This window comes from Metopolophium dirhodum, chromosome 3, assembly GCF_019925205.1.
Source record: "Metopolophium dirhodum isolate CAU chromosome 3, ASM1992520v1, whole genome shotgun sequence".
In the NCBI taxonomy this organism is placed as follows: Eukaryota; Metazoa; Arthropoda; class Insecta; order Hemiptera; family Aphididae; genus Metopolophium; species Metopolophium dirhodum.
Window position 1 is genome coordinate 34,193,419 of NC_083562.1, and position 25,244 is coordinate 34,218,662.

A 25,244-nucleotide genomic window follows, 5' to 3' on the forward strand; every position below is an offset into this window, starting at 1 on the left:
GAACGGTTTGGTTTGGCGTAAAAAAATTGTCACGTTCGCCGTAAACACAAACACAAGTCGGGCACCAATATAGTGTAAATGTGTAGTAAACTATATGGTATACTGTGCACGTCGCGGTGTGTTCATTATTGCGATTCTCGCGTGTGTCGTTCCCTGCAAAGCGCATACAACGAATTGCATTATTCAAATACACAATGTTTAGCATGCCATAATATTATTATGTTATATTGTAATAATTGCATAAATTATTTCATGTGAGATATATATATATATATTGTACAGAAACGTCATATATACTGTGATTGGTGATTGTAATCTAGGTGGTACGTAACGACATTAAAAAATATATTACATCATAAACGTGTGGAATTTGTGTGCCGTTTTATTTATTGTTTTTTTTTATCATTATAGGTATTGTTTTGATATTATTATTCTTATTGTTATTTTTTTCCGTCATATTTTTTTGTATTCTTTGTGCTGTTTCTTTACATATTTTATATATTGGTAGAGCTTCAAACGATTTATATATTCTCTTTGGCAAACGGGATGCGTCTGCTATTTATATGTTTATATTTATTTTAACTGCATGCATGTTGGGTTTATTAAAAACGTTTTTCGTGTTTTCTATTCATTTTATAATAATAATATATAATATAATATCAATCATTGTTATTATTAACACGGTAAATAATTAATCATAATATGTGTGTGTTGCTCATTATATAGGTATATATTATAGGTACTTGATAAATTATATTATATGAAACGCTGATAAGAAAAATATGGATCATATTATTATTATCTAGTTAATTTTTTTTACATTTTTACTGAAAAAAATATCTATAAATCAGTTATTTAATAATAAATTAACATTTTATTTAAAAAATGTACGGTATTTTTTTCGTATATAAATTAAATCCTAAATATTTTCCCAACGCGTTGATGGACCTTTTTTTCTTATCGTCAGCGTCTCATAATATGATATACCTATCATGATACACGGGTATACCAACAACATATTAATCGTGCTTTTCATTAACACATCAACGGTTCTCTGCTGCAGTACGAGTATAATATTATAATTTATATGTATGTAATATAATATACGTTATACCCATATAATATGTATATGTATAACGACGCGTTTAATATAATTAATTACAGCAAATACCTAACACAATATTATTATATGCTACCGACTGCGCAGTGCGTAAACACCACAACCAGGTTTAAACTAAAAACAAAGTTTTTAGTGTGCGCGACGAGACTTAAATTTTTGTTCGTCGTCATAATCATGTGCCACCGCCAGCTTAAAAATCGTGTAAGCGTGCGTTTGAATAAAAAACTTACTACCTACCTATTACAATAATAATAATAATGGTGACGAAAACGTACAGTGATATATAGTATTATTAGGTGTATTGTATATATTATATCTGGTACATATTATTATAGGACGCGCAAGAGCCGCGTATAAAGCGAAAGCCACATATAAAGGGGAGGCCTTATGGTATTACGGGAAAACCGTTTCGAAAAGAGTCGCGGGCGCCAAAGCAGACCTTTTGATATTTTTACGGTACACGAATAATGCCATCTATAGTATTGGGTGTGTTGGCCGGCGGAGGACTCGATGATTTAAACGACAGATTATACCTACTCCATCAATCTGTTTGTTTTCCAAAACAGACAATTATTGCGTATGCTTATCAACCGTCAAAGTCGAATTTCGATTGGTAATATAATATTTTATATGCGATAATAATAATATTATTAATTGTATGATTATTATTATATTATCACTGTAGTTTTCTACACCCCACTCGACAGCCTATACTCTGGTTTACATTTTTCTTTTCGATTTTTATTCACCCGTGCGGTCTTCACACAAGCTGTATACCTGACTTTTTTCCCCATCTTTTTTTCTCTCTCCCTCGAGACAATGTCTTCTCAGAAACACGACCGCCCTTGACACTTTTCAGTAGGTAGGTATATAAAATTATATATGTAGGCAGGTATAATATAACATTTCAAGTGTTGGTTTTACATAGTTCGCACGAATTTCCTTCTGCCACAACCCCCGCCGACGCCACCACCACTCACTCGCGCAACCACCCCTCATCATCACGCCACTCCCGCGGACCACCACTCGTATACGCCTCACCGGCTCACGGCGCGGGCCTTACATCTTTTTTTTTTGCGTTGTTTATTATTATTATTATTGTACGTATTATAATATACAGCTGAGCAGTGTGCGTGTGCGAGCGTTAAAAATCCCTCAGAGTAGCTCTACATAGCAAAGAAATAAGCGTGACGACGGAGCAACCGCCCGACCGTTGCAGGACTGGGTCTTTTGTCCGCCACCGTGTTTATTTACTCCAATTTAAAAGCGACTGTGTGACGAAAATGGCTTTTAACGTCCGTCGCCGCCGTTGAATTGTGCGGCTTCAACGGCGTACAGAAAAAAATTGTGTATAATTCCCAGTTCTAACACTGTTTATTTTTTAAGTGTATACACAGCGCGCGCACCGCTCTCTCCATATATATATATAAATTCTCCATTTTGTTTGCATCCAACTCTATGTATTATATAGTTATGATAAACGCTACATTCGCTTGCCGTGATTCGGAAAAATTTAATTATTCAAAATGTTCGTAGAAACGCCGCCGGAACGAGAGTTATTTTCTTTGTTTCGCGCGGAAACAGTGACCGAATGTACGACGACGACACGTTTATTAAATACGTTTTTGTATTACTTCGTTAATATTATATAATGTAAACACTTCGCTGCAGCCAAGTTAAGAGAGCGCGATTAAATCCGTCATACCCCTCCCCCACCCCTAGACAAAAGGAAATTATAATTGGTTTTTCATCGAACTAGCTTGGAAAAAAACTTGACTCGCGTGCCCAAAACCAACGAGCTTTTGTTTTATCTTTTCAGACATTTTCATCTACTCGACATACACGCATACATGACGTAGAAGTTTTATTAGTTAAACGTTAATTTTTTCATTTGATGAATAATAATATTGTATCAACCCGTAAGTCGTAAATTTAGGTTTTTGATAGGTATAATAGCCAATCATAATAATAATAATAATAATAGTCTACTTCCGACGCCAAAAGTCGTCCTATTGCTGGTTCGTCTACCTTTATCGTCCCATAAATCATTTTTATGGTGTTTTTGTTCACTTGTTGTCAATTAAGTCCTAATAATTTTAATTCGATTTCTGATATGTATCCACCTATCTATCTATTCAATGGTTTCGATTTCTTTATACACACTATTTACAGCCGAACATAAAATATTTTGTCACGCCTTCATCAGCTCCATATAATAATATGTTCTTCTATGTATTTTATCGTTTTCAAAAGTCTGTAAATTTATTATAATATGTGCGATAATGGAGACGTCTAATACTGGCCGACCGCATATAAGTGCACTTTTGGATGTAAAGTAAACTATGTTTTTCCACGTGTGTATGTGGGTAATTGCGTGCGGTGTACCCAATCGTGTTCTAAAATATCGCTATAATATAATATATACTCTGCAATCGCGGTGTCCCAATTTATACGCTTTGACGTGGCTGACGAGTTCAACCCTTTTGCGTCTGTACAACATAATAATTATTATTATTACTATTATTAGCATTTTGAAGGATAGGTGAGGACGAGCAAGTCGTAAAATAGTTTGTTGAATAGTTTCCGGAATCGAGTTTGTAATAGACCGCGCGCGAGAGTGTGCTCGACCGAACATTCTGCGGTCGACGCAACAACGATATCGTTATTACATACCTACTATGTTTATTAGGTCTGAGGACTTTTACTTTTTTGTTCAAATTTTTCTAGAAAAGTAGCTATAAACAATATAATTTGTCTATAGTTATGTTTCATAATCTTCTTGAAGAATAAATAAAAAACAAATAAAATAACACAAGTAAGCTATAACATTTTATATTTTGCATACTTAGTCATCATTATAAACTCCACATAAATGCATGTATTATTTTGTATTAGAAAAAGATAAGAACATATTTTTGATGTAACAAAGTGATTGTCGTCGAATGAGATTAAATAAATAAAAACACAATTGGACAATTTTCTGTAGACAAATAATAATAATAATTTCAATATTGCCAGATTGAATTAAAAATTAATGATGACAACATTTTCAAGTGCATTTCATATCAGCGTTTGATGCAGATATTTGATTTTCTAAATTAGTGTATTTAGATATATTTTTTTCAAACGAGGTAACTTTTTAAAAAAAAATAGAATATTTGACACATTTCATAACTTTGCTGCCACGTAGTTTCGCCATATATAACTCTTTAAATTCAGTTATACACTTGTACCTATCTGATTTGTGACAACGTGTTCATGTACCGAATATTTTCGGCGAGACGACTCCCTATTTTAATCAAGTTAATTCGTTTTGCCAATCTCGAAGTAACGACGCGCTTTCCGCATTGCATCCGCCCACAGCTAATTATAATATGTATAATAATATTATACTATTATATCGGACGAGAATGCGAGTATAAGGTTGTAAAATATAAAATATTATTATTACCGTCGCACTGACACAAGAACACGACAGAGACTAAAACGACAGAAACTAAAAAGTAACAAAATAACAATAAATAATAATTGATAACAATAACATGTCTACAGATGTATATGGATTTCTGTGTCTATAATATATTTGCAGCCGTTTAATATTAACCGCATGGTGTTTGAGAAAAAAATTTTCCTTTTTAAATGTCAGTGCTATTTTGCACCACGATTTCGTGGAGTCTTGATTTCAATACATTTGTATCTACCTACATATGAATTTTTCATGAAAAAAAAAATTGTGCTTAAGAATGTTGTAGGTACAATTAAAAATTTCCAATTCAAATGGAATTTGTATACCTTTAAAGTTGTGCAAGAAAAAATCCACTATGTACCTAAAACCTGCAGAATCGTGTTATATTAATAATACACCACTATAGCTTATTATACATACCAACATCTACCACATTTTACCAGCCTCCCACCCTCGATTTTCTGACTAAAAGACTCAACAATTATAATAACAATAAAATAACAACAATCGTAGCAATAACATAATAATTAAAACGTAATAAGACGCATCCGTTCAGGGGAGGATGCGGGGTGCGACTGGCACCGGCCGGATACCGTTGGTACAGTCAAGTTGCTTGAGCATTTATATATTAAAAACAATATTTACATATACTTACTTAAATTCTAATAGTACCTCATTTATGAGTATAAATTATATTGTGTAGTCTATTATAATTATGTATCGGATATATCTTGCGTACAATGATTAGACTCTGGTTTTATATTAACGAATGATAATAAACACAGTATTATATTGTTGTTGTTGTGGTTGGGCGTTTTTATTTTCGCGCAGGGTAGTCGAGATAATATTATACGTGCGACGCACTACTTTATTCCAAAACCGTACATTTCATTCCCTCTTTTAGTTTTAAATTTCTGACAAGATCTCGTTGAACTTATATTCCGTAATATTATAAAAAGTAATTTAATTTGTAAATATTTGTTAATATTGTATTCGTGTACTATTCAAAGATATAAGCCGCCTTACATTTACATCTTTATATTGTACGGAACAGAAAAGGACGTCATCACAACGTTATAAAAAACCTTGTACACTATTAAACGTTTTGCACTTTTTAAATAATAATAACAATTTATTTCATTTGATATTTTCATGTTAACAACCATTAATAACTCGAAATAGTAAAAAAATAGTAATTGTAATAAGTATTTAATTTCTTTTTTTACGAGTAGGTACCCTCATATACTCCAAAATAAAATATTATATCCGTGGTAGTTAAATAGCTGTATAACAACAATTATTATAGTTAAGGCGGAAAATGGGAGCATAATATAATATTATCGGCGGTAACACGTCGTTGTCGCAGGAATAGAACTGACAGAAGTACAGAACTGTCTATTTATACGGCTGTGTTATTTGTTTATTTTTCGTCCTCTTCGTCCTGCCGCAGGTCTCTCCACCTACACGCTGGGATCGTCCTTACATATTATTATTGTTATTGCCGTTGCCGTTTCTCTCGACCTTCCGTCTTGCAACAATAGTCAATACACCAACATACACACCCTTTTGTTTGTTTGTTTGTTTATATTTTGTTTATTTATTATTGTTTATTTGTTTTTCTATGTCTGCGAGCGTAATATCCAAGTGTGTTATGTGTTGTGATTTACAGAGCAAACCGCAAAGGTGGCCGTCATCAACGCGGCGGCGACCGTTAACCGATTGGCCGTACGCGATTGTATTGTCGCCTTGTCGGCATTGAGCTTAGCTGCTTCCTTTGGCGGCAACCGCTGGTGGTTACGCTAAAAAACTCGTGCGAAACGTTTTTAGCATAATATTATTATTATTATGACGATTATGATTATTATTATTAACTTTTCCCGTTTGACTTACAGTCGCTATGTTTTTTGTTTCATTTTTTTTTTTTTTTTTACAATTATTCCTCGTAATTAATATTAATTAGGCATTATAATAATATACTGTATTCACCTCTCTATACTACGCGTGTACGCAGTCATGTCTCGCGAACGATAATAATATCATTAACAGTTTATTTTTCTCACCGACAAAATATTATTATTTGCCTGAAATAATAATACATTAATTATTATAATATTATTGTAAAATGACTGCTAAAATCGAAACGTTTGATAACGGTTAGTGTGTATAATAATATTATATATGTTTTTTGCGTGCAGTACCTACGCAGCTGTTGCACGTGATAAGGTATATATAGTATCATATTATTATTGTGTAGATTTTTAAGCCTTGTACTTGTCTAATATTATATATATATATAATTGTTGTGATAAAATCATATAAATGTTTGTAATGTATATGTGTGTATGAACGACTACGAATCTCAGGACGATATATCCTATATAGGTGTTTTATTTTACTCAGCAGTCTGTCTCTCTATACATTCGTTTCCCGCGGTGACATTTTTATTTTTTATTTTCATATACTATGTTGGCAAGAAGAGAGGTCATCGCTTTTATAATAATAATTTGTCTCAATTTCAAAATATATTACTGCCCAGTATCGCGTTTTGTCAAAATAAGTCTTTCAACGGCGTACCTGATGGCGACCATAGAGCAGCATCGCATTAAAATATTCGATAACTTAGTTGACGTTCGATTGATTTGCGTCCATGTGCAGTTCGGTCAGCGATTACTCATATTTTGTCTATACTGGAAATTATAACATTATTAAATACAGTTTAATATTACAGTACGACGGAATCGGCCATAGTATACAATATTATTCGCTAATACTTCACTATCGTCTCACCTGTGAATTTAACCTCCCCGTCGATATCCATTTACGCCACTCCTAATATGTCGTTGCGCCGATACCATGGTATCGAATTGGTTTCCGACCTGGAGTACTATTATACCCATATATAATTTCCGACATAATATTATATGTTTTTTTTTATACCATACGTTTTCCCTGCATTACCGCCGTCCTAGTGATAATATAATAATATTATAAATTATATTAACACCATCGTATGTGTAAATATTATCCACGCTTCATCACATATAAATAATATTATAATATAATAGCAGTTTATACCGAGATACGAATAATATTCTTATTCGTTTAAATATTATTACCATGGTATACCTACCTAATAATATCATACTATAGTGTAGGTATATAGCGAGTAGAAGTCATACATATTATACATAAACTATATTTTTATTTTATAATTTTTTTTTTTTGAATATAGGATAAAAAACAAATCTTAGGATTTAAGTTATACTCACTTTTTTTTAATAGTCGCCTGTTTTAAATAAACGATTTAGATATTATGATATTATATTATTATTCTGTATAATTTGTCACCGATTTTATTAATGTACCTACCATTATTGATATTATGATAACTATTATTATTATATATTATAATATAATAAAAAGTGTAAACAAAAAACATTTACTGATTATGTTTTAGAGTCTCATTAAATAATTATATTATTATAAACTAAAATAATTACATTTTGTTGTAAATGCATTTAGAGATCTATATTATACTTACATAATTTTTATTAAAAAACAAACTACTTATATATAATATATATATAATGTAATAAGACAATAATAAACGTATAATTTTTTTTTTAAATATAAACGAATTGTTGTACCTATACGTTTGTCGACTTGTGGTTGTCCCGGAATAACCTACCCCCAGAAATATTACAATATTATATTGTGTGTCTACCGTGATCAATGCGTGATTATTTTGATTTATTTATTATTGTACAATAATGGGGTAATTATTTTATCGCCGGACAGTCGCGTTATTCCTCGAGTTAACCCCGAACTGCTAACCTAACCAACTACAGTCGGAGCACAGAGTTTGCAGGGTCTGAGTTTTAGGTTAGGTTGGTTTGGTTTAGTCATGAGGGTCGTGTGTTGAGGGATAACGATCGATAAAAATAAAAACACCCTCCTGTACGTACTTACCAGTTACCTGTATAGTATAATATTATACTGACAACGGTGCAACGACTGCAACTACATCAGCAACGTCGCAACTACATCACAAAAATAATAATAATACTGTTTTTTAAAACACGGCGATGACGTCATATCGAAGAGGTAAGAGCATGATGCGTTTACGGATTTAATATAAAGTGCACGGTATTCATCGATATAATATTATCTTTTCGTGGCTTCTTCGCGCCCCCCCCACACAGCCTGCAGTGCCGGTGACGAAATCCGATAGCCGGGGCCGCCGTATGCATATTATTATGATAATAATAATATTATATCGGATGACAATGATTTCGGATTTGTCGCGTACGTACGTATATTTTATACAATATATTCACTGACGATGTACGTAATGTATACGACGCACGCATACCTACCCGTACTATACCAGCAGCTATATACGTCTTGTTTCCTTGGCTTTTTGCACTAACGCTTCTTCGGTATTATACTATTAAATTTCTATTATTATATTTTTTTTATGTATTCGTTTACACAGCTTCGCGTACCAAACGACAACAATATAACTAATGATACGATGAATACAGGGCGACAGGGTCACCACGTTTTCCAGTGAACGACAACCGTTGAAACGATGCGGGAAAACGTCTCGTCCTAGCATAATATTTACGTCCCCGTATATTATTGTTGTCGTTATACGCGTTGCAGTATGTTTAAATGTGTACATATTAGTAAAATATAGCATGTGTGTACGTGTGTGTTTGTGCGTGTGCGTGTATGAGTATGTGTACTTACCTGTGAACGACACCAATCACAAAATTACGAAGACTCATTATTAATATGATATGATTTGCGGCTAACCTCTGTTTTTTTTTTCCACTTACGACAATTATAAATAAATTATTATATAGTGCAATATATATTATAACCTATATTGTAAGAACTGCATCTCGTCGAATGCGCCTTTTCTTGCGCGGCGCACGCGCATATCGGTATAAATGATTATTATAATCATTAATCCCAGACGCATTAAACGCGACGAATTACTACAATGATGTGATGTGAAGTTAAAACATTATATTATTATTATTGTACATGCGATGATGATTTACCGTGTTCGTTTCAGGCGTAGACATACCTCCAATGCAGCCGCCGTACACTAACCGGCTCAGCTCGGTGGTCATAATCAGTATCGTCTTGGCCGTCCTGTTCACCGTGTTGGTTGTCATCGACGTGTCGTGTTACTTCGCCAACAACACTGGTAAGTTTAAGTCGGACCGCGAACGGTAACCACTAACCACATTATATTATTATAACGTATTTGTGTTCGCGCTGAGGTAGATCGACCGGATACATTTTTTAACTACCCCTCAAAAACTAAAAATTATAAACTATTGTTTCCTTCTGGTTTTTAGGTTTCAGCTGATATTACACTATCATTCTTGTCATATGGTATAACATATATTTTCTTTTTACTCAACTCTGGTTGGTAGTCGTCTTATATATAAGTAAACAACCTGATAACGTCCTAAACATATTTAATATTAAAAAGATGTCATGTTGTACATCAAAACCTAGTGTCTAAGAATTCACACGTCATTATCCGACTAATATTTCCTACTAACCTCAATAGAGATACGTTATATTGTACTCTGATATATTATAGGTACTAGCTCCAGTATTAATTTTATTTTTAATATCGCCGTCTAATATTATATATTTATTATTATTCATAATTTTGATTTATTTTTATGTCTATTTCAAAAAAACAAACAATATAATATAGGTATCAGCAATATCATTAGATAACGTATGGCGTATAACGTAGATTATTTCATTTGAGGATCAAAAAAAAAATTTCTATTTCAAACCTAATTTTATCACCTTTATACCTATAAACAAATTTAAATATCTTTTTGTATACGCTGTTTTTAATATCATCACATGCCAGAATATTAGTTTTATGTTCAGTAGGTAAAAGTATTTTCGTCGTGAAGACACACACACCGAATATGTTCAACTCGTATATTTACATTAAATTAAGACGTGTTATACGCTTCGTTGTGAAAATATTATTATAATTTAATAATACTATTATAATAATATGTAATAATGTGTCGTTTTTCATTTCATGCGCACTCCACAGGTATCTTGTACATACTGTTCGGGATGTGTTGTCGGAAGAAGAAGAGAGACGAGGACGCAAAGCTCGGAAGGTATGATTTTATTTTTTTTACATTTTTTTCGGGTATTTATATACAAACACATATAATAATCACTTTGCTGGTAATACTAATCCACCGGGTTTCGTGATATCATTGTACGCGTTTCATTCGTACGTGTAGCTATAACATAATATTATCATATCATACCATACCATATAATATATGTACATTTTATGCACTCGGGTGTGCGCACTGCAGTCATCTCCATCGCCGTCTAATCATCATGCATCTGATGCATCCCGACCGAGACAGCAAGATAAATAGATAGTCAACACACCGTGGTAAATACCAAGTGGTTTTACATATAGCGGTATATTATTATAATAGGTAAACTGTTACCACGCCTACTCTCGGGTTTTACTAAAAATAAAAATGAATCGTCGTTATTATAAATTAAAAAAATACATAATTTATTCTACTTACCTATAATCTATTATATTTGCACCTTGGTACAAATGTTCAGGACTAGGGCTTTCATATACGCAATAAAAATAATAAAACACGATTTTTTTTTCTCTAAATATATGCTGAAATATGCATGATGGAATAAACATAGAAATTACCAATAATTTCCAAACTGCCATCGTGTGAATGAGAAACGTATTCTAATTTAAAGACAGATGGAGTGAAACAGATACCAATGAATTACTTTTTGGTTTTTATGCAAGCTAAATATTGTTTTTGATAGTTCAACTCTAAAATAAAATATAAATCTGTAGTAGGTACCAACCAATTGTATTAAGCTCGATATGTATTTCGTTCAAACGGTTCAATGGTTTAAATAAATTGAATTTATCAGAGCTAATAATGATGTGATATCTTACTAAGTCTAGGTTGTAGAGGTAAAGAGTAAGACTAGCTGAAATCGTTTTGAAAATTTCAAAACACGACACTATAGACGCTGTCGAAAATACGTTTATTTTATATTTTGTATTACTTTTAATTAAATTTACACACAAAACGTATACCGCATACCCACATATTTCGTGTTTATAGTTGAAATATGCAATTTCATTTATACTGTATTTTATTTATTTTCTATAATTTGTCAATTAATACGTTTTATTCATCATTATAGTTTATTTGCTCCGATTGTCAAAATGCTTACAGTAGGTAATTCAATTATATAAGAGGCAATGTGTAGACATAACTAACCATAATTATGCGTGAAATAGGTTTTAGTGACACTAAATAAAAAGGACCAATGCATATACTTCCTTGTTCTACACATATAGGTGTTTTTCGACCGTATAAAAATATACGTACATATTATAATATTTTATCGTATCATCATCTTCAAAATGTGTGGAGGAGTACCTAATTTTCTAAAACCTTTTGATTATCGAATGCGAATGGTATATTTTTTATTAATAATGAAGGTTTAAACCAAGTCTAGATCAAAGAAAAAGTATAGACACAACGACTCGCTATTTATTCTCTCTTCTCGTTTAAACAATGTAAATGTGTAGGTATCAATAAAATATAAATAAATATTATTTCGATAATTAGGTACCTACTTATAAATTATATTTGTGTTTGAAAATCGTTCACATTACTATATGAAATCATAAATCAAAAGATGAGATAGTATAGGGATTTTTGATATCGTATAAATTTCTGAAAAAAACTTGTCCTAAAACAATTAAATAGGTAGAGTAAGTAGTAGGCGTGTTGGCTGTTAAAAGAATCGCACAATACCACGTACATATTTATATATATCAAGTATATTGTATGTACACTGTACGCCCACGCTTACCCTAATTTCCTTGCGTATTTAATGTGTTCACAAATAGCCTACCCCTCCCCCCTTAGTAGTTGTGCACTTGCTGAGGGTTGTTCCGAATCGCAACACAGTGGGACAATAAAATAATATTACAATAAATGTCTTAATAATTATTATAATATTATCGTGTTCATGTTTTGCATTTATATTTACTGCTCGTGCGGTCGTCAGACGCCTATAAAGTCAGGGTAGGTACTTATATACAGAACGTATCAACGGAGGAGGGTTTGACCGGTCTTTAACCAACAACATTTTTAACGAGCTCTCGTTAAATCTTTAGACCCAGATACACCCTATATGCACAGCATTCACCCAGATACTCGTACACGCTTCGTATGACATAATATTATCGTACAATGTATTTAAATAGTAATCGTTGTGGTTCGGTGTCGACGATCGACAATATATTGTGCATAATATGTGGCCTACATATTAGGGGATGAAATGTCCAGGGACCCGTCTATAATATTATTATGTACCTATTGCCTAGATTATATTACCTATATATTATATAAATAGGGTTGGTGAGGTGCGGACGCTTACTTATATATAAAATTATTTATGCGTGAACCCGATAATGATAACCATCTAACTTTTAAACTAGTTTATGTCCTATATTTTTCTCGTAGTAAACACGTTACCTACAATGGTTTGCAGTCAAAACTGTATAAATCACATCATTATCGAACTATATTATAAGTATTTCAAAACTGCACTCGTAAAATCCGCTCGTTTTGAAAATATAATACGGTATGCGGTGTGCTGGGGCGTTAGCACGCGGCAATCCAAAGAGAGAAACTATTGTCGTACGTACACATTCCGTCAAGAATCCGATTGGATATTTATGATTTTTAAAATATCCCTTTATCGTACCTATATACGATTTTAAGTTAATTTCATACTATATTTATGGTACGCGTGTATGTTTCATAGACAGGGTCGATAAATATCGGGGCTATGTGAGAAATGTTTTGACGGGGCCTATTTAGTGGGTGTGAGAGTATTTTGTGCGGGATCAGCTAGTTGTAAAGAAACTAAAATTTTTTTATCTCATGACTGATACATTCTTATAGTTGATGAATCATTATCCAATAAAAGTACTTGCAGGTTATAATATCATATAATCCGGTTGACATTGACCAACATTTAATAATATTTGAATATAGTATTCCAGTATTGGCGAATATCGACATTATCCAAATTTTAACATTTATACAATGTGTACTGCAGTTTAATATTACAGGGGTTGGGGCTACAGGGGTGCATTGCGGATGATATTTATTTTATGCGCATAACTTTCATACGTTATTAAATTAATCCCTAAAGTGTGGGTATATAATATGGATGATGACGAGAGTAAAAGTTTTCTGTTTGTTTCCTTTTAAGTCGTATTAGGTATGTTACCTATATAATAATACAGTGCAAACGTGACCAAAGACGCGGAATAATAATCGTACGGGAAAAAGTTTTTTCTCTCGCTATTTTTCCCCTCAACTCTTAATAATTTTAATTTTAAACGTTAAATTTAATACGCCTCGGCGAAGGTGACAATAATATAATGCAACGCCGTTTTTTATTTATTTTTTTCATGTTTTAATATAATAACGTCGAAAGCGTCACACCTGCAGCTCACTCCGCTAGCCCGCGCGACGTTTTGCGCGACGTTTTATTATTATTCATCATTTATATATAATATATATTATATTATATCGTACGAGAGCATCTGTATGCGAGGATATTATAATATTATTATACCTTTATAATATTATTATGTGTCGGCACTCGTGCGATGTTCACCTGAATAGGATAGGTACGTGTTTCGAGCAGCCCCAAAAGTGTACAGCCCTTTTCCGCATTATTTAACGCCACCAAGATGAAGAGTAAACGCGTTTGATACTTTGATATGATACGAGTATATATTATTATAATATGTACGTGTGTGTGTGTGTATACTGTATATATATATAATTTATATTACATAAATATTGTTTTCTATTATTATCATAACGGCGTGAAAAATAATATTAAGGCACAACTTACTCGCGTGTCATATACATAATAATATAATAATATACCAGCAAGTGCGCGTTAAGATTATTTTGCTGTCTGTGGTTAGTGTGTGTATGTGTGTGTCGTCATCATTTCGCATTCATCATACGCACAATATAATATAATACAACGTCCGCGTCGTTATTCACACGATTCACACACGTCAAACCTGACCTTTTTCACTGGAAAACCCATCATCATTTTTATATTTTCCACCCCCGCGTCACCCCATTTCATATTCGTGTGGCGTGTGCTTATATGTTTATGTTTTGTGTATATATATATATTTATATATATATGTGTGTTTTACTTAAATATTCACAAGATTTAGTTTTATACGTCATTATATTATATTATATTGAAACGAAATAACATGCTGTCGTCAATGATGTGTCTGTGTCGATTTTTCGAAATGTTTTATTTCTTTTATCATTTACTTTATATATATTTTTTTTTTTTTTTTTTATTGGGTAACCCGCGGCAACATAGGCCATTGGGTGTGGGGAGGGCACTGTAGGTTTTATATTGGGTAGGTTTGGTAGGTTTTATATTGGGTAGGTTGGTACACGTGTGTGTTGTGTTTGGCAGAATTTCTAATGGGGCACCCGTAGGTTTCTGCCGTGCCCCGGGGTGGGGGGATGGCGGCACTTGTTCTCCGGACACCGTGACTTGCACGGAGAAAAATGCCGCCCAGTGGTCGAGGATCGAACTCGGACCGGCTGTGCCGAATCCGTCGCGTTAGACCACTCGGCCACCTCGTCCCCCTTTATATATATTATATCGTTGTGTAAAATGTGTTTACTAATCACTGTTTTTTAATTATTGTTTTTTACCGAAAAAACCGCTGTATTATTTTTTAATTTCGTAACTTACTACATATTATATGTTTTGTGGTCTGATATTTTTACTGAAAGTTTGATGTAGTGGGTGTGGTTTATATATCAAATATATTGATGTAATGCGGTTTTTCATTCAAAAGTGTTTAGAGTTTATAGATAGAGAAGATTCAACATCTGGCAAGTCGCAATACATATATATACATATATCGTATTCCGCTCATTTATATAAACTTTAAACGCTTTTTAAAGAAATAATGGCTGTTGTAGTTCGATTTTTGATATTCGTTTATCGAAGAGAATACTCTGCACAGGTAAATATAACGTAAGAATCACGGCTGTTGTAGTTGAAAAAATCTATACAAATTATTTATACATATACTTCAAATTAAATTTTTAAAAACATTTCAAAATATCGAAAATCGACCATGGCACAAATGAAATTAATTCTCAGGGGGAGTATTTATATATGAATAATATATAACCCCTCTACAGGGTTTTGAGATAATCTCCACCCATATTCGCTGTAAGTCGAATATTTTTTAAGAGGGCTTACCACCCCACCACCATATTTACTATTTGCACCACTAAAGTTTTTGTGTAAAAAAGTATAAGCTTGTAAACGTGCACAATTAAATCCGTGGGTAATCGTCGTTGCGAGTGAGAATCGATCGTTGGCGTTTATTTTCAAATCAATACAGCGGCAACAAAAAAAAAGAAATAGTGGACTGCCATTATAAAGATCTAAAAAAAATGTGTACAATGACATTATAATATTATAAGGACGTTAGGTATTATACTTTGCACATTCGAATCGTCGCAGTACCTACATCAGTACAGCCGAGTGTAGCTGCGGTAACGAAGGTTTTGCGAGTTCAAACAGCAATACAATGTGCCGAGGATTATCTAACTAAAAATATTAAAAAAATCATAATAATACTTTGTTGTTTGCCCTTTCAAGCGACCGACCACTATGTTTATAATACGTCGATATGTTTTCTGTCGTCGTTAACACGTACGCATACACACATGTTGATTGTTTTATCGTGAAACAGTTTGGCAATATCTAGGGAAATTTAATTCAAGAAACGTCGTTTGCAGAATTTTCAGAACACACAGTTTTTTTTTTTTTGATGATCAGAATTAATTTTGTTTTTAAAATTTCATTCATTTTTCATTTCTTGTGTTTTTCAATAATCATTGGGTGCGCATAGTCAACATTTTCGTGGGCTTGAGGAGTTTGCTCAGCACCTTTTTCATAGACGATAAAATAATTCTAATCGACCCAGGAAATTGTTGATCAATGAAAATATTATGCCTTCCATGCTGGCAAGAGAAACCCTCCAAAAGCATATAGATAATAATATTATTATAATCGTCTTACTCTCTAACACAAAAAAGACCACGTCATCATGTAGAGTTTGTACAGCCATGAAAATGATTCCTATCATTATCATCTATATATGCTGCATATAACGTATGCCATTTATAATGGTTGACAAGTTCTTGTTTTATATATTAATAAATTAATACTTTAATCAGAGGAGTTATTTTTCTAGTCCATGATCACTGCAAGACTAACGGAAGAAATAGAGGACTTCTGCAGTGTCCCAAATTTTTTTAGTTTAAATTGCACCCTGATCTGTCAGTTAACATTAATAAAATAATTGTCTTGTTTACCAATATAAATACTGTTTTTGTTGTATTATATAGTGAAAATTCCATAAGCAATAGCATTTTCTGTTTAATGAAATATTTTTGAGAACCAATAACGAAATTAGAACTAAATTTATTTAATTATATTTAACAAATTTCTCCACGATACGAATTTTTTTTGTTGCCTTCGAGACTTCGTAGTATGGAAGTTTTAAAGTGTATTATGACCCTTAAAGTGACATTGTATATTATTATAATGAGATATTAATGCGAAAGTCTGTTGCATAGTAGTTAGGTACAAAAGGTGACGGTCATTCGTGTATAATATTATATTAGCATGTAGTATTATGTATATTATAGATAACATAAAAATTGATTTTAAATATTATTTATAATACGTAGTATTGAATATTTATATCATAATGAGCGTGAAATGTGCAAGTGCATTATACACTCTTTAATCCCAAAAAAAGGGTTTGAAGGGTCTTGTTTTGTTGAAGAACTCAGAGGAAATCAATAATACCTAAATTTAAAATTTCGGTTTCAAAAACCTACCTCTGAAACAGTATCACACATTATTGAATATGTTATGAACGAATCCAAAAACCTCCACACCGAGTGAAAGAGTGCGACTAGGGCTTGAATCGATACAATTTATATTATATTTTAATGATTTTAAATTGTAATTGTATATTATAGTTTAGGAAGAATTGTTTGTGTTACATAGGTATTCGTAGTCTACGCACGCCTTTGTATGAGATTAAGTCCGTCTGTCTGTCTGTGTTTATGTGTGTCTGTGCGTCTGTATGTGGGTCGCGTGTGCGCGCATTTTATTTTTAAACTATATTATTAAATACGAGCATATACACAACATATATGTAAATTAAATAAATCATATTATTTTACCTAAATACACCCTTTGTAATCCATAATATAACCCTTTGACCGTTAAGTCGCGAGTCCCCGCGTATAAATATAGGTACATTAACAATTAATGGTATGTGTTATTTTTTCCCCATTGAAAAAAGTGAAAAAAAATATGAATTGTTCTAATATTATAATGAAGAGTATTTAAAATCGTGAAATATTTATATTTTTTTAGGATACATAGTTTGAGATTTTGGGAATAAATATATATAGGTATCTTAAACGATATGAGTAACTGAATAGGATATTACATTTTTGTATGTCTTTTGATTATATTTCGCCTTTCACTAGTATTACTGTGATTACTTCTTATAATAGGTATACCTATTTCAAACAAATATCTCTCATATAGGCTATAATAGTACCTGCCTACATATATTAATGAATAATTTACTAAATAACATTGTAAGAATTTGAAAATATGTATTTGCGAAATAAAGTGAGAAAATAAGATCAACACGATATTATCAGTTACGAAATTAATACTTTTTAGTTTTTGATGAAAAGTAATAAAAAAAATGTATTTAAATCATGAAAATTTCAAATGCTATACGTACCAAACATTGTTATAATATTCTTATTTTTTATATAAGTTATATTATAATATAATATAAAATACTCCTTAACTATATTGTATACCTATTATCATTATTGTTTTGTTTTATTAGGTGTTTTATAATATTATATCTATAAACTTATATGTTGTTAACTTTGTGGATATTTTCTCATTGAGTTTTTATTACCCGTGTTTATAATATTACCTGTTATTGTTATTGTTGTTGTTATTATTGTTATTATTTACTCAAATACCGAGGGCCGTTTTCAGTTTGTATGGTTGGCGTTTTCCGTTGCCGTATTGCAACAACAGCACGGGCGAATCGTCCAGTAACGGAAACGGTTCTTCTTACACTTCCGACGTAGAGAAAGTCCCCTTGCCAGATATGAACTTTGTGTTGTAAGAAACGTGTTGTCTGTTTAATTAATTAATATTTTTTGTTATTATTTAATTGATTTGGTTTGGTCGCTTGTATTTACCGTAATATCAAAATCTTATTTATTAAATGCGTTCAATTCTATATTTACTATCTGTACTTATCTATCACCTATATAATATTACTGTGATGTAATGTATAGTACTATCTAATATTAGGTATACTTACGTTGTTTCCTAGTTGCGGACAAATTAATGAAAACCATGCAAGTTGCGAACACAGATATTTCCTTTTACCTTTTTTAGGACTTAGGATAAGCTACCCGCATCCAAGTAAATCCGTACTAAATTGATACCTAGTAGGTACCCACCCCAAATATCAGTTTAGTACACGGGGGTTATTCAAAATATAATTGTCTTGGAATAAATCAGTAGTAAGCAAATAATAAAAAGAAAAATATAATACGTTATACTTAAAATGGTTGTGACAAATGAATAAATTCATATTTAGTAATTTCACTACTCAGAAAATGTTCGATATCAAATACAAACGATTAAATAATTTACATTTTATTGACTTTACGTCAATTTAATTAGTATGTCCAAATTGAAACCAGGCCTTTACCAGAGTTGTGTCAAAAATAATGGTAAGAAATGACCTTGCGAATTTTGTCCGCAACTTTAGGAACTTTGCAGCCTAATATTATATATTATTATGCCTTCTCCTTTTCTTCCTCTGTCTCTTTCTCTCTCTTTCTCTTTTTTCTTCCTCCCGTTTGTTTTGCGTGTGCGCCTTGTTTTTTTTTAATTATTTATTTATTTTTAATTATAATAATAATATATTATTGTACCTACGATTTCTTCTATTCCGTTTTAGTTTTTTTTTTAAATTCTATTTTTGTTCATCGTGCATCTACATGCGTATTTGCGCGATCGCAATGAAAATATTTGCTGCGTGTTTCGAGATTGGTAAGCAGTAAGCACCTAATTTGAACGATAAGCGACGTGATACGATAACGATGATATATATAATAGTGTAACACCTATATGTAATATTATGTATTGTTGTATCGGTGACGTCGCCATAATTCATAATTGTATGCACCTCGCGTAGATCTCGCCGCTATGTATTAATATTGCTATAACACTTATCGTCTATAATATAATATACGCCTGCTGCAGCTAACACGTTATGACGCGTTTAACATAATAACAATAATATAGTTTATAATAATATATAATATAATTATATTACATTATAATATAATGACGATATAAATTTGAATAATTTTATGAACTTGACGTGATGCGAACGGCTTTGGTTTAATACCCTACTTATATATTATTATAGAGCTATACCTACCTACACTGCAGCGACGGACGCTCTTCAAAGGTCGCACGTCCGTCGTACACTTCGACCAACGTATAATAATATCATTGTTATTATTATTATTATTATTGTTATAATATTATACACACTCGCCTTTATAACATAATATTATAACAACACTGCTGTGTATGATAAAATATACATAATATAATATAAGCTTTTAAGCTGTTTTAGTATTATATCTACATATGATAATATACATTTAAGCCAATTACCTGTCTTCTGCAGACTGACTCGCTTTAAATTGATTTTTTCCTGCTTTTGCGATATTATGTAAAAATGTTTGGTGTTTTTTTTATTTTTTTTTTCCAAACACATGCCGACGCGTACCTATACTTCCTATACTTCCACTATGTATTTACATTTCATACGATATAGAATATAATATTATATACATGTACGATAAATAAATAATATATATATTATGATATATTATTGTGAGTTTATATATATATATGTTTGTACCACGGTATATCACCACGCAGGTCAGTGGCGACGTGAATTTGGGCACTCGGTGTGAGATCCTTCGTATGTATACCTAGTGAATTTTTACCTTCGGAAACGTGTTCCATGAAAAACCGTGTTACCGTGTTTTTCCTGTTTTCCAGTTGCCTTTTATGGGAAAATGTGCAGGCCAGCTACCCCTGCATAAATAAAATTTAAAATATTACGATTGATAATTCTTACCATGGAATAATTTTATATAATATACAGAAATAGGTTATTACTATACATTTCCGCGGTATTATAGAATAGAAGAAAAGCTAAGCGCGATAAAATGGTGAACTGTCTATACGTATTTTTGATAAAAAAATATAACTTTTCGCTTAATTTTTTTGATCACAGTGATTTTTTATGAGTTTTAAATTTTTTAACGCCGGTCATGGTTTTGATTTCATATTGCGAACCAGTTGAATGCGAAGGGGCAATTGTTAAATAAAATTAAAATGTTAAACCCATAAAAATCGCCGCGATAAAATATGAAAATTAGTGGGAAAAAAACACGTTTAATGTTTAGAAGTGTATATATACCCCCACCTAAAAACATAATGTGTACCCAGCACTAAAAAAATTATGATGTATAAAAACATTTTCGACTGGCGAATAATGAGTGACGTTAAAAATATAAACGCCCTGTATAAATGCACAGTATACACAATTGTCGATTAAAACAACATAATTACAACGCATTATAATATGCGCGTATAATAGATATGACGCTTATAAACATAATATAATTTGGGTCGTTGTGTTACAACTTGGGTACATGCAGTCCGTTGTAAACATTAATTATTATGTGTAACTCGTGTAAAGGCGCGTCTAAAACAGGGAAAAAAACGTTCGCGCCGCCGCCTCCACCTGTATAGTGGTAAATATACCTTTATGATATATTGTTATTATGTACAACATATATAATATAGTACTTACACACGCATTGTATATGTATATGTTTCTTATAATGATACGATACTGTCTTGTGATGTAAACGATTTTTTGTTTGGAATATAATATACTTTATAATATTATAATATGTTCGTGTTGTTTTTCAGCGAGGGCAAAGAACTGTTGACCAACGGCAACACCTACCAGAGCAACAATCTGCGCATCGAACCCACCGAAATGTAAGCATATAATACAAAAAACGGCGTTCAAAAATAAAATCGAAAAACCTTAACCCCTCGCCGGGTGTCTAGACGGAAGTTTGTATTGCCTCAGCGTTACCCGCCCCGTGCTCATCCCCTCCCATCCAAATACACATTCACACGCCATACGGGGTCGTACTTCAGTGCACCCCCGCGGGGTTAGGGCAGATCACCCACAGACGTTTTTTCACAACGAAAATAAGTTCGCGTGCCGTCGATAAATTGTTATATTATTGCAGTTTTCGTTTTATAGATTATAATTTAATAATAATTCAAATAAATTAGTCAGGGACGACGAATTGGGGAGGTTTCCCGTTCCACGCATATTACGCAAAACGTAATATCGATTATAAATTCGGCGAATCGCGCACAATTATGACATTAGACTTCTGTTATCAAACGTTTGCCGCTACAGAATTTGCTCATATTTGAACCGTGAAATACCTAAGAGCCTACCTAGTATTTGAAAATATGTTTTCTTTTTAAAATCCACCTTCACTTTTATCAAATACTTCAATAAAACATAAAATTAACGCATAAAATGACTTATATAAATAGCAACTCTGTTATAAGAGGCCCCCAATATTATTATGGTGGGTAGTTTCACCCCGGCCTTCCGGGTCTTTGATCCGGCTCTGCGTATGACGCAAGCAAACAGCTCGTACCTAGCCTCCGTAGAAAATTAATAATATGGATAATAATAATAATACCTAACAACCACAGAATTAAACCGTTCGGCTTTTGTCCGCATTCGCAGGCTGAAAAAGGACACTGAAGTGGAGTACGACGTCAAACGGTCCGTGTCGCAGACCCGTTTCGTCGGCAAAGATTCGGCCGTCTAATAACGACAGCACCCGAACCTGACCGATCCGACGACGACGATGACACGATTGCAACGATACTACACGACGACGTATTGTTCCGCGTAAAATACGCACATTACGACGGCGGCGGTGTACGCGGAGCGACGATTTCTTCACGACTGAAAAATATATTTTAAAAAACAAAATTCATAAATAACATTAAAATTTGATAAACGCTATAATAATATAATATTATGATGATTGGGGTGTATGATAAATTTTTGTACGCGAAACAAATTCCGAGTTTGACCGACTGAGTTTCGCGCCGCTCTGGCATTTATTTTATGTAATTATTATTATTATTACCGTAGCGTTTTATACTACCTAGCAACATTATACTATATAAGTACTACCTATTATGCTGCTACTACATAATATTTTTACTATCATTATTATATTATATTATATACATTATACTTTTACTATTATTACTATACAATGTTTACTGTTGCTATATAACATTATAATATTACCCCCTACTGATAACATAATAATAAATATTATAAAAATATACCGCTAGTACTACCCACCCAGTGTAACGCATTCGTGTCCCTCCCTCCCTCCCTACGCTTCGTTTTGTAGATAGTTTTTTCAATGTTATATTTTTAAGTGTTTAGCGTTAAGGATTATTAATTTTTATTATTTCATTTTATACATCATGCGTCGTACAGTTTATTATTGTACGCCGTACACATAACGATATTTCGAACGAATTTTCATCGATCAATTATCTCGCTCGACGACTCGGGTCAAGTTACAATAATATTATTATGATAAACGCTTTTAGTTTTTTTTCGCTCGTACGATTCGATAAAATTCCTACCCCTTTTCGATAGCCCAAAAAAAAATTTTAATAAATAAAAATACATTCGAAGCAACTGTAAGTGTGTGATTTTAAACGGTTTTAAACAGATTTTAAACTACCTAATATTAGATATTACCTACGTCATAATAATAATAATATTATCTCTTTACGTGTACAACTTTTTGTGTGTAGCCAATAAACGGTATGGTACATAATATAAAGACGGTACACTTTATTGGAATTCGTTTGTTTTCTCGGTCGAATCTCGGTTTAGGATCAAAATACCATTATTATTACGCGTCTTTTGATTTTTGCTTTTATACCACGGACGCGATCGTTTCTGTTGTTTGATGCTGCTTTGTACTTAATAAAATATGTATGTGTCGTGTAAGGATTAAATATTATGTCTTAAAACTATTTTCGTATTATTGTGTAACGATTTGATGATTTTTTTTTTATTATTATTACTATTCCTTAAATTTGTTCCTACGTACATTTTTACTTATTATTTTTTTTAAATTTAAATCGTGTGGATATTATATTGGCAGTCGTATAATAATAATAATTATATATTATATTATGTATGATAATATTATATATTTTTTGTGAAATTTGTGTGATTCGGTTTTAAGTTGCGATTGGCGGTGCGCACCGCGGTATCGGCTAAACTATATAAAGTTCTCTCTTAAATTATCGCCATTTATAATAATTAAAACAACATATATATATATCACGTTTGTAGTAAAGACCAATCGCGTGGTCCATATATTCATACATTTTATTTTTTCGATAGACAAAAATTATTTTCCTTCACGGTGTTTGTAATCGCGCAAAATGTCGACCTCCCGAGAGATTCGAACAATTGAGCCGCGTACAACACTTTATTATAATATAATATACGAACGCGTTATGCACAAATCGACCTATTATACCTTGGTATAATATTATGATGATTGTCGATGCGATTTTTATTTTTATTTTTTTTAATACGCGCGTTTACCGGCCATTTATTTTATATTTTTTATTATGATTATTATTAATACGGAAATTACAAATATTACCACATGGAAAATGTGCTGTGTTTGTAAATAATATTAAATTATATTATATAAATCAATCATAAATCGTAATGTAAATTATTGTATATTATTATATTTAAATTTATTGTGAGAATGTATTGTCTATTGTTTTTTTTTTTTTAAATTTAATTTAAGATTTTTATTATACATTTCTGTTTGCTATCGATCGCCACCGCCGTGGCCGCCATAGTTGAAATTTTTTTTTCTAAATTATTGTGACGAGGAGTGATAACACAATAATATAATCTGCTAAAACTAATAAGGCATAATATGTTTAACATAATAATATATGTTTATACTTCAATATCAATCATGAACGATTTCATAGTTCGGTAATTTACTTTTTTTTTTCCTCCGCGTTATTCTTTCCGTCCCACTAAACCGTCGACGCACGTCAATAGCTTGTCGACTTCGAATACATTTCAAAAACGACCCTTACCGCGACCGGGTTAACCGTTTTCCACCTCGCGTGTTTGTTTACGCAACTCGATATCATTGTGTAGTTGTACAGTAG

At 32.2% G+C, this 25,244-nt stretch overlaps 1 protein-coding gene across 3 annotated transcripts in view; it reads left to right on the forward strand.

Moving 5' to 3' along the window:
- LOC132941685 (fasciclin-2) overlaps positions 1–23,407 on the forward strand; it is a 172,954-nt gene extending 149,547 nt beyond the window's left edge. The window contains exons 11-15 of one of the 3 annotated variants that reach the window (XM_061009831.1): positions 9,670–9,804; positions 10,690–10,759; positions 18,846–18,974; positions 21,891–21,962; positions 22,741–23,407. In XM_061009831.1, the coding sequence (XP_060865814.1) occupies positions 9,670–9,804; positions 10,690–10,759; positions 18,846–18,974; positions 21,891–21,962; positions 22,741–22,825 (491 nt within the window). In that variant the 3' untranslated portion in view covers positions 22,826–23,407. Of the gene's footprint in view, positions 1–6,255; positions 8,000–9,669; positions 9,805–10,689; positions 10,760–18,845; positions 18,975–21,890; positions 21,963–22,740 lie in introns of those variants that run through there. The other 2 variants (XM_061009832.1, XM_061009833.1) reach the window with 2 other exon arrangements.
- The last annotated feature ends 1,837 nt before the right edge of the window (positions 23,408–25,244 follow it).